At 60.4% G+C, this 11597-nt stretch overlaps 1 protein-coding gene across 1 annotated transcript; it reads right to left on the reverse strand.

Annotated features, from left to right (window-relative positions):
• Nucleotides 1–3283: 3283 nt before the first annotated feature.
• On the reverse strand, nt 3284–10421 carry SLC25A47 (solute carrier family 25 member 47). The gene is made up of 6 exons (XM_003275379.3): nt 10324–10421; nt 7917–7960; nt 7520–7591; nt 6343–6525; nt 4676–4994; nt 3284–4355 (listed from the first exon to the last, which is right to left on the reverse strand). Exons 1-6 carry the CDS (start codon nt 10349–10351, stop codon nt 4075–4077), a joined length of 927 nt encoding a protein of 308 aa, XP_003275427.2. The 5' UTR covers nt 10352–10421; the 3' UTR covers nt 3284–4074.
• Between the last annotated feature and the right edge of the window lie 1176 nt (nt 10422–11597).

Raw genomic sequence — 11597 nt, forward strand, 5'->3', positions numbered from 1 at the left:
ACCCCATGATGTTGTGCCACAGCTCCCAGGAATGGGCTTGTACTAGGAGAGCCCTTAGCAGCATCCCAGTGCGGGCTCCCTCTCACACCACATTTCTCATTTCCAGCAGCTGATGGAGAACACAAGCAGAGGTTGTCCTCGCTTTTCAGAGCAGGGGCTGGCCGTCGGATGCTTGGTGGTGCTGCGTAGTGACGGGGAGCACAGGCTGGGAGCCAGGCCGGGCCCCATTCACATGAGGCCCGGGGCAGACACCAAGCTGCAAGGGAGCCCTGGGCTCATTCTACCGGCCCATCCTCATTTTGCAAGTGGGGAAACTGAGGCTTAGGAGAGGAGAACATGACTTGTCCAAGGCCATAGGGTGGCTCTGATACAGCGAGTCTGTCCTGACTCTTGGTGCTTTCCATACACATACAGAGGGACCATTTTACAAATAAGGGAACTAAGGTTCCCACCCTGGAGGCTGGAGGCCTGGGCTTGAGTCCCACTCAGGTACCCGTGTGCACCATGACCTCACCTAGGCCTCCTCTCCCGGTCTTGACTCCTGCTGGGCTGGGCCCCACCCCCGCCCTCCCCTGCTCACCTGGCTGGCTATGGCCAGTGGGGGTGAGCCACCCGCAGAGGCCACGTAGCTCACTAGCCTGTTGCCTCGGGCAACTAATGAGACTCCTTGTAGCTCTACTGCACCTGTGATGCAAGTGCAATGAGGGGTGACAAGTGAAGCCAGTGCAATGAGGGGTGACAAGTGAAGCCAGTGACAGCTGCTGCTGTCATTGTCCACCCAGCCATAGCATCTATTGGCAGGGCCCTCGTGAGACCCTGGCCCCAGGGAGGAGTGAGCCAACACCGACCAGCTTCTCCCCTCACTGGCTGTGTGACTCTGGCCAGGTCACTTAACCTCCCAGGACCTCCATCTCCTCCCCTGTAAAAAGCAGTGATGCCTCCTGTTTAGGGTCTTAGGAGGGGTACCCTGGGTCCAATACTCAGGTGACTTGCCCAAGGCCACTGATGGTCAGGACACAGGGGAGCCACATGTCTCCCAAGCCTCCCCCATTTTGCTAAAAACCAGTGGTTTCTGAGAGAAATGTTCCCTGAAAGACATGGGCGTGTCTGGATTAGGATGGACAGGTTGCAGTGGCCCCATGGGTGTTTGGGGATGAGGCATGAGGCCGGTGCCAGCACCCCGTGGTGCCGTAGGCTCTACCGGAAGAGCACTCCTGCTCTGGCTGGCGATGGCCACTTGTCAGACTGATGTGGGGCCGGCCCAGCTCAGCCTCTAAGCCCCATGGCCCCCAGCCTGGAGGAGAGACCAGCTGAGCCTGCCTGAAAGGAGACGGTGCCTGAGAAGCACACAAAACAGCACTGGGTGGGGAAGCAGGGACAGGAAGGAGGGTGGCTGAGCACACAGGTGGCTGTGGAACAGCTCGTTGCTCCAGGACAGCACTCAGCGAGCAACAGGCCTGCCTCTGGCCCCCAGTGCCCGCCTGCAGCACCAGCAGATGTGCCTTCCCCAGGGTCACACTGGCTGGGCCTTGAGACCCAGGACTCTCTGGTCATTACCATAGAGGTTGTAAAGACTGAAGACAGCTGGGTGCGGTGGCGCACGCCTGTAATCCCAGCACTTTGGGAGGACGAGGTGGGAGGATTATGAGGTCAGGAGATCAAGACCATCCTGGCTAACATAGTGAAACCCTGTCTCTACTAAAAATACAAAAAGAAATTAGCTGGGCGTGGTGGCGGGCACCTGTAGTCCCAGCTACTTGGGAGGCTGAGACAGGAGAATGGCGTGAACCCAGGAGGCGGAGCTTGCAGTGAGCCGAGCAGAGATCCCGCCACTGCACTCCAGCCTAGGTGACAGAGCGAGACTCCATCTCAAAAAAAAAAAAAAAAAAAAAAAACAGGACAGAGGCCCTTCCTGCAAACCCTCTCCCCAGTGACACGCAGAGCCAGCTGCTCAGTGACACAGGCTCAGGGAGAGCCAAAGGCCCCCACTTCCCAGAGTGCACACTGCAGAGCCAGGCCAGGAGTGCTGCCAGGAACCCTCCTGCCAAGGCTGAACAGGTGGGGTCTTCTCAAAAAAATGGTCCCGGGGTCAGTGTTTGATGAACCATGGAAACCTGTTAGCGCCTGCCCTTTCCCAGCATTTGGCCACAGCATCCCAGCCTCTGCAACTCCTAAGCTGGACACACTTTCCAGAATCTACTGCAGGACTTATTCATTCATTCATTCACTCACTCATTCATCCCACACCCCCTACTGTACAGCAGCCCTGGAGCTAGATGGAGTCCTTGCACAGCTCGCAGGTTCTTGTGGCCAGGGAGAGGCAGACGAGTGACCACACACCCAACCAGTTCCCCAAGGGAGCAGAGCAAGAGATGCTTGGGAGCAGCCCAGTGGTCAGGCAGGGAGAGCTTCCTGGGGGAGGTGGTACCTGGGGTGTGGAGCCAGCCAGGCAGAGCAGTGGGAGGGTGTTCCTGGCAGAGGGCACAGGGCATAAGGTCAGGTGCCCACAGCACCACACATATGGGGACTGGCGTAACAGGAGGGGTTCCACCCCTTACTCTGGGAGCAGAAGAGTTTTCTTCGGCAGAACACAGGATAGCATTCAGTCCACAGACACGGTCAAGGTCAGTGTCCGTGAGTGAATATAGTCAATGCAGGTGGCCTCCGGCCCTGCCAGAGGGCTGCCGTGGTGGAGACCTGGTGGCTTCACGCTGGACCTGCCAGCCCTAGCCCCTGATAGCCCCCATCACTGGAAGCCACGTGATGCCAGGAGGGGGATGCTGGAGCCTCAGAAGGACCGGCTGCAGTCCACCCACCCCTCCCTGATGCGTGACTGCAGTCAAGGCCCCCTCCCTCTTGGAGCTGTCTGCTTGCCTGGCATCAGGCAGCTGTGGTGAGCTGTGCAAGGTGCCCGGCGCCCTCCCACAGGCAGCCCCCTCTGGAGGGGGGGCTCACAGTCAGGGCAGGTGGGAGGGCCTGGCTGGAACCAGCTTTCGCTCAGAAAGCGGGTGGGTTTGGGATGGGGTGGTGAGGACAGTAAGTACCCTGCTAACCAGCCCCCTGCAGCAGGACTCAGCGCCATAGGCTAGGCCCCACAGCCCAGAAGGCCGAGAGGGTGGAGCCCCCCAGAGTGCCAGGCGGGGTTTCAGTGTGGCCATCTGCACAGTGGGAGCACTGGCAGCTCGGGTTTCGAGGGCTCATCCAGCAGGAAGGGAGCAGGACAGGGCCACAGCCCCACGCCTCCCAGGACGGGTGGGCAGGCCTCACAGGGTGCAAAGCTGCTGGGGGCAGGGAACAGTCCGCCCACGGCCATGGAGCCACAGCCCTGAACATCCTCAGAAACATTTTATTGACAGCAGTTCCCAACAGAGTCTTTGGGGTCTTTAAGTGACAGGTGCAGCGTCCACAGGCAGAGTGAGGGCTCCTGAGGAACCTCACCCCAAATTCCCTAACCGGGAGAGGATGGCCACCCCGGGCCCCTGCCAGGTGGGCATGGCAGTCCTGGCAGCAGCCCCTCGGAGCAGCCTGCTCTGGGGAAGAAGCCGGGCCGGGAGCCCTCAGTCGTGGTGCCAGCCCAGCTCATGCTCCCCGTCCCGAGGCCCCCAGCCTGTGGGAAGCCCCTGCCTATAAGGGACGGCTCGTGAAGACACAGGAACAGAGGTGGGGGCAAGGGTCTAGGAATGGGGCAGAGAGTGGCTGAGCACACACCTGACTCCCTGGAGGGGTGCTTCAAAGACATGGGAGGCGGGCGCCATTGGGAAGCTGGGGCCATGGGGAAGCTGGGATGAACAACTGACTCCATGCGACTCACGCTCTCATCAAAGAGGCCCACTCCTCCCTGACTCCTGCCACCCCAGGCCAACCCTGGCTGATGGCTGGCGGGCCCCTCGACCTGAGGTCAGTAGCTGGGCAGGGCGAGCTCAGGCCTCGGCCGACACACTGCAGGGACGCTCCTCATTTTCCTGGGCAACGGCCCTGTGGGGTCCCAAACCCAGCCACACTACCCCTTGCCTCCTCCAGCCACTACAACCTCCAGCAGCTGCCGGTGGGTGGGCCGCTGGGCATGGGGACCAGCTATGTGAGCAGACCCCGGGTGAGCCTCAGCACCGCCTCATAGGCGACAAAGACCACCATATTGACAGGGAAGGCGCGGCAGCAATTGAGCACCAGCCCCTTGAAAAGGACCCGGGGTCCCTCCTCTCGCACGCTGGTCACCACACAGTGCAGGAGACCCCGGTAGCGCCTCTGGTCCTGCCCGTCTGCCTGCAGTCTCGACTTGATCACGTCCATGGGGGTGGCCACAGCCCAGGCCAGGACTCCCGCACAGCCCCCAGCCACCAGCACGCCCAGGACATCTGCAGAGAGACCACAGTGCCTTGACTGGGAGCCTGATCGGGGCGCCCAGGGCAGTGCGCCCTGGACTCACTCTTCCAGCCCATCCTCATTTGCAAGTGGCTTGGGAGAGGGGAACGGGACTTGTCCACGGCCACACACTGACTCTGTGACACAGCAAGTCTGTCCTGACTCTTGGTGTTGGGAGAACTGAGGAGCCCACCCTGGGAGGCAGGAGGCCGAGTTCAAGCCCCCACTCGGGTACTGGCGGGCAGCATGACCTCACCTTGGCCTCCTCATCCTGCTGGGCTCCCCGCCCTGCCAGGTTCCAGCCCCTGCTCACCTGGCTGGCTGTGGCCAGCGGGGCTGAGCCACTCGCAGAGGACGGCGTAGGAAAGGAAGTAGGTGGCAAAGGAGTGGCCGTCCCGTAAGAGCAGGGCCGAGCTGCCCTTGTAGAGGCCGCGCAGCCCCTCCTCACGGGCTACCGTGGCCAGGCAGTGCAGCGGCCCGCGGTACCTGGGCTCTGGGCAGGCTGAGGGCGCAGGACACACGGGGGGCACGGCCGAGGGCCCCGAGGCCGAGAGCCGCCGCTGCTGCTTCTGTGCCTGTGTCTGCGTCTGCAGGCGGACTTTGGCCACCTCAGTGGGCGACGTCAGGAACACCTGGAGCAGAGAAGGAGGCAGGGGTCAGCCACCTGTGGCTCTGCCCACAGCCTGGACCTGGCCTCCCACCGGCCTCATGTTGCCCACGGTGACCTCAGGAGGTTGGGCCTCGAGACCCTGCAGGCTGGCCCAGGGCTTGGGGGCCACGGGGCCCAAAGCCAGCTCTACCCACCCGACGCCAAAGCCTATGCTTCCTCAGCGGCCACATCTCTCCCAGGCCAGCCTGCCAGGCTTCTCCTGGGACGTGTAAGAAAATGTCCATGACCCAGGTTCAAGAACGTATTTAATAACATATCAGCAATAAAATAATATCATGGCCGGGCGCAGCGGCTCATGCCTGTAATCCCAGCACTTTGGGAGGTCAAGGCAGGCAGATCATGAGATCAGGAGTTTGAGAGCAGCCTGGCCAATATGGGTGAAACCCCATCTCTACTAAAAATACAAAAATTAGCCGGGCATGGTGGCGCACACCTGTAGTCCCAGCTACTCAGGAGGCTGAGGCAGGAGAATTGCTTGAACCCGGGACGCAGAGGTTGTAGTGAGCGGAGGTGGTGCCACTAAACTCTGGCCTGGGCAACCGAGCAAGACTCTGTCTCAAAAAAAAAAATCACTAGATATACTGGCTGCCACTTTGTGGGTACTCATTCATGTCGGACTCCACATATGTGCGCTGGGGGCTTTACCCTCATGATTTCACTAAATTCTCGTCATGCCTCTTACAGATGGAGAGACAGAAGCTCCGAGAGTCTCCCTTGCTTGCCCAAGGTTGCTCAGCTCATGAGAGTCAGAGCTGAGAGCTAGGCCTGGTGGTCTGGACCCCTGGGCCAGGCCTTCAGCCACTGGGTTGCTCCAGCTGGTTCCCTGCTGTCACCAAGTGCAGAAGTCTGTCTCCCCTGCGGGAGCGAGGGCTCCCTGAGGGCAGGCGGGCACTGCAGGTGCTCCACGCACAGTTGAGGATGGAGAAATGCCCGCATCCAGCAATGGCCGACTGTGTTCAGGCATCTCCGTGTCTGGAGCCATGAGTGCCCGGGGCCTGCCTATTCACCTCCCCGTGGTGGCTTCTAGGTGACCTTCTGACCATGACAGGGAGAGTCGCTTTGGTCACAGCCCCCTTCCCGAGGGGGCCGTGCTGGGCAGGACAGCAGCGACCCCCTCATCTGTGTGCTGCTGAGGGATTCCAGGCCCAGCCCAGGCGGGATGCGAGTTCCTCTCCCACAGCCCTGGCTCCATGCATGGCCTCCAGTGTCTGCCCTCATCAAGCCTCAGTTTCCCCACTTGCCAGTATGGATAACCTCTCAGACCCCGCAGTCTCTCTTGGGCCTTCCCCACCCTGGCTGCCCCTACTCACGCGGACGAGGCCGGAAGCGCATCCCGAGAGCGTGATGTCGGCCTTGGCGGGCTTGGCGTCAGGGCTGCCGTACCGGAGACGGCAGATGTGCGCCAGGCAGTGGCGGTAGGTGCCAAAAGACACGGAAGATACCAGGGACACCGTGCACACGGGCAGCAAGAGGCCCCGGTAGAAGCCCCACACCTAGCAGATGGGATCCAGGTCAGGCCAGGGCCCCGCCAGGAGGAGGAGCCACCCAAGGGAGCCCACACTCAGCCCTGCTCCACACTCTGCTGTCTGACCTCGGGAAGTTCATTCACGGCCTCAGGGCCTCAGTTTCCTCTGCTATAAGATGGAAGTCACAAGGGGGAACCTGAAGAGTCAGAGGACCAGGCCCAACCCAGCCCAGCTGCTTGATGATGATGAACTTTTTTTTTTTTTTTTTTTTTTTTGGAGATAGATTCTCGCTCTTTTGCCCAGGCTGGAGTGCAGTGGCACGATCTTAGCTCACTGCAACCTCCGCATCCCAGGTTCAAGCGATTCTCCTGCCTCAGCCTCCTGAGCAGCTGTGATTACAGGTGCCTGCCACCACCTCCAGCTAATTTTTGTATTTTTAGTAGAGACGGGGTTTCACCATGTTGGCAAGGCTGGTCTCAAACCCCTGACCACAGGTGATCCACCTGCATCGGCCTCCCAAAGTGCTAGGATTACAGGTGTGAGCCACCGCACCTGGCCTGACAATGAACTATTAACAGCATGTTCTGCCACTGCTGCTTTCACAAGCTAGCCCCTGGCCTGCACCAAGCCCCAAGTCCGCGTAGGAGAATGTTGCCAAGTCCTGCTCTGGACAGGTCTCTGAGCTAGACCCTAAAGACTCTACCCAACACTGCCTTCAAGGGGTGCCTGGCCTGGAGGAGACAGAAATGCAGTGCATGGGTCCCTCCACCGACTTTCAAAGGCCTGAACGCTACCTCTAGACCCTCTGCTGGAGGTGGGAACCTCCTTCTGAGGCCCCTCTAGCTGCCAGATGTCCTGGCTCCAGTCCTCAGAGGAACCCATGAGATTGGCAGAACTATTCCCATGTGGAAGGTGAGAGAGCCGAGACCCAGCGGGGTGCCCGGCATCACCTGCTGGGCAGTGGAGGCAGGCCCAGCATCCCCTCCCTGTCTCCCTACCCACCCCCTGGCCCCAGACCTACGCGCTCTTGGTGATACGTATCCCGGACGCAGTGCCAGATGCCTGTGTACTTTGGCTCTGTCTGGATCCTGACCTGCAGGAGAAGTGGGCTTCAGGCAGGAGCGGCTCCAGGCCTAGGGCAAGGCCAGCAGGCCCTGGGGAAGGGGCAGAGTCACCCTCTTGATTGTCCCAGCCATGCTGGACTGTGGGCACAGCAAGGACAGGGAGCCTTGTGTTAGATGGGAAACCTGGGGCTCAGGGGTGAGAAAGTGAGACTGACATAGTCCCAGGGGCTATGGGGAGCCATTGAAGGCATTTGAGCAGGAAAGGGGTGGGTCTGTTTAGCATTCTAGAAAGTCTTCTGGCCATGGACAGGTGCAGGGGCCTTAGGATGGTTGGGGGGCTGGCTATTGCCGCACCTTCACCGTGTCCAGGGGGTAGCCCACAGCAACACCGCAGACGCCTGCAAGGAAAGAAGAGACCCACGGTGAGGAGAGTGGGGCCGGCGAGCAGTTTAACCCCACTGCGGGGAAGAAGAAGCAGAGTGCACGCTGACTGGGCTCCCCCAAGGGCAGACCCACATTTGGCCCTTCTGGTCTGCGCCAGGTCTCATCAATCCTGAGGGCACCCCCGTTTTATAGATGAGGAAACTGAGCCTCCGAGTGACTTCTGCCCTTTGAAGCAAGTTCCCCTTCCCTGAGTCCTGGCCTGGGACTACCTCATCCTCGCTGCCTTGGGCCAAAGACATGCCGACATGCCCCGGCCTTCCCATAGGCGTCATGCTCTGAGAGAACGTCTGATCCGACCCTAGCTGGGCCCTGTCTCTGAGCCAGGCAGACCTTGCCCTTGAGCCATCAGTCCATGGAGGGTTTGCCTGTGAGCCAGGCGGTAACTGCGTTTTGGCCGCGTGGGTGGAAGGAGCGGGAGGCACAGCCTGGGCAAAGGCCACGAGGAGGGAAGCCGAAGCCCACACTGGGGTTTGTGAAGAGCCAGGACTGCCTGGAACCACAAGTGTGTGTGGAAGAGAGAGGGCTGGGAGTCCACACCTTGCAGAGAGGCCTTGGGTGCCAGGCCTCAACATCCAAGCCCCAGCACTGCCACAGGGAAGTCAGAGAGGAAACAGGCTCCTCTCTCCCCTGAGGAGAGGTGGTAAAGGCCAATGGAAGACAATAGGCACATGGGGACTGTACCCTATTCACTGTCGCCCAGGACTCAGTAAATATGTGGGATGAAAGAATGAAGTGAATAAATGAAGTAAGGCAAAAGACCAAGTGGCTTGGAGACAACGACCCTTCTTAACCCTTACATACACTTCACACACCTCACCAGATTCCTACTCATCCATCAAAGCCCTGCCACAACACTACCTCCTCTCTGAAGCCCTCTCTGGCCTCTGTACTCTGGGCTGCCTCTGTGCCTGGAACATGTTGAGCAGAGCCCTTGTCATATGGCCTTGCTGTTGTATGCCACCGCCACCTCCAGAACTGGAGTTCTCCAAGGACACGGCCCAGGGCTGACACCCCATGACCCAGGGCCAGGCACAGAGTGAGAGCCCTTTACCTAGGCCTCCTCGTAGCTCCGGAGGAAAGATGCCAGATTCAGGGGCCCTTTCCAGCTCTGTAACGTCAGGCAAGTCCAGTAGCTTCCCTGAGGAAGGGAGCGGCTGGCCCCAGGCTGGCACCTAGCTGGGGCTGAGAAAGCCTGCTAATGAAGGCCGGGTGCAGTGGCTCACGCCTGTAATCCCAGCACTTTGGGATGCTGAGGTGGGCAGATCACTTGAGGTCAGGAGTTTGAGACCAGCCTGACCAACATGGTAAAACCCTGCCTCTACTAAAAACCCAAAACTTGGCCAGACATGGTGGTGCATGTCTGTAGTCCCAGCTACTTGGGCGGCTGAGGCAGGAGAATCACTTGAACCCAGGAAGCAGAGGTTTCAGTGAGCCAAGATCACACCAGTGCATTTCAGCCTGGGCGACAGAACAAGACTCTATCTCAAGGGAAAAAAAAAAAAAAAGAAAAAGCCTGTTAACCGGGCAGGTACCCTGCCTTCTCCCAGGCCCAGAGCTGGGCCGCTCTCCCAACCCCCATGCTATTCCCAGAAGTACAGACGCCACCCACTGATGTTTCACAAGACCAGAAAGGCCAGGAATGCCCACTCAAAACAGCCCCCACAGCCCATGGGATGGAGCTGAGCCCGTGTCCCAGGGCCTGGTTATCTCCCTGAATTAGTCTTTCACCAGGAGCCCTTCCGCAGGTGGGAGAACGGTTTCTCCAGCAGAGTCTGGCCTGAGAAGCAGGTTCTGGAGGCCTAGCCAGGTTCACACACCCAGCGGAGCAGGTGGAGCCAGCTCGCCAGGCCCCTTACCGTCCTCTGCCCACCCCTTCCAGTCCCTGCTGCAGGACCAGGCTCCATCTTCCCTACCCATCTCCCCGCCCTCTCCGTCCTCTCCTGGGGTCTTCTTTCCCTTCCGGTGACTCAATCACCCCTCCCCACACCAAGGACTCCCAGCCTCCCGACTCTGCCTCCCGAGCGGCCCCCACGCCTGGACCCCAGCCCCATCCCCAGCCTGCCCTCAGCCTCCTGTCTGAGCCTCCCAGGCCAGTGTAGCCCCCCAGGCCCTGCAGCACCCCTCACCCAGCCTTAGCCTCCCAGGAACCTGCTCTCTGCTCCTGGCACCCATGGCCCTCACCAGGTCCTGGCAGATCCTGGGGGGTGGGGGGGCTCCTCAAAGCCCCCCCTGCTGCCCAGCACCTTCCTGGGCCTCAGCTCCTCCTGCTACCCCCAGGAGCAGCACTGTCTGCACAGCCCACCATCCTGTCTGTTACCTCCGATGGCTCCAGCGACAAAATCCATGAACAAGGTGTGGCGGGGAGGCCTTGGGTCTGCCTGCCTGAGAGGGCTCTGGTGCCACCAGGGTGGCCTCAACAGCTCCCAACTGGCCCCTCTCAGACCTTAAATACCTGCGGCAGGGGAGGGAACCGGAAGCAGAGCCTGCTGAGGCCACGTGGCACAGGGCTGGACTCCCTCCCCTGCCCCAGGGACCCTTGTCCCAGTGCCCTCGGGACCCAGGTGTCAGGAAAGCACAGGAGAGAGCCCAGGAGGTGGCAGACACCAGAGAGCAGGGTCACTGCCCCACCACATCCAAACACCTCCTGGGGAGGTCCAGAGATGGGGCTGTGACAGCTCCCACCCTCCAGGTCCAAGCTTGGGCCTTCACTGTATCCCCTGGGCTTTCCTGACTCCCCTGGATTTGCTCAGGACCCCTGCCCAGGAAACCTGCAAAGCTGCCTCACTTATTCACTCAACAAACACTTCCTTTGCTGACGCTGCACCCAGGCAAATGAGAGCCAGTCCCTGTCCTCAAGGTGCTCCAGTTGGCAGGGAGGGAGGGGATGGCGAGGACAGGCCTGAACCCAGGAACATCACCCACCATCTGCTCTCACCCTTCCCGCTGCCCCGGTTCCCTGCTGTCTGCTCCATGGGACCCGGAACCGCACCCACCATCTGCTCTCGCCCTTCCCGCTGCCCCGGTTCCCTGCTGTCTGCTCCATGGGACCCGGAAACAGCACCCACCATCTGCTCTCGCCCTTCCTGCTGCCCTGGTTCCCTGCTGTCTGCTCCATGGGAATGCGTCTCCCCAGACCCAGAGGCCAAGGCCAGGGCTGCCTCCACAAAGTCCCCCTGCCCACATGAACCAGGGACAGAGGCTGCCGATTCAGCCTCTGAACCAACTGGCTGGGGCCCTCCCGAAGGGGACACCTCTCCACTGAGACACTACTTCTGTCTGTTGGGCACTGTAAAAACAGGGACCTCCTCGCCCATGCACCCCACCTTATAGTTCACCAAGCTCCCCTCACTCTCAGGCTCTAGGATCTTCCTCACCACCCCAGGAGGGAGACAGCACAGCATTAGTGCTCCCCATTTCACAGATGGGGCCATTGAGGCCCAGAAAGGGGGCTTGTCCAAGGCCATGAGGGCGGCAGGGCTGGATGTGATCCCCAGACGCTCTCATACAACCCACCCTCTGGGATATCCAGGGCCCACCTGGGAAGGCCGCAGAGGGCTCTCAAGGGGACTCGGTGCATGCCCCATGTGACCC

The sequence above is a fragment of the Nomascus leucogenys genome, chromosome 22a (genome assembly GCF_006542625.1).
Source record: "Nomascus leucogenys isolate Asia chromosome 22a, Asia_NLE_v1, whole genome shotgun sequence".
In the NCBI taxonomy this organism is placed as follows: domain Eukaryota; kingdom Metazoa; phylum Chordata; class Mammalia; order Primates; family Hylobatidae; genus Nomascus; species Nomascus leucogenys.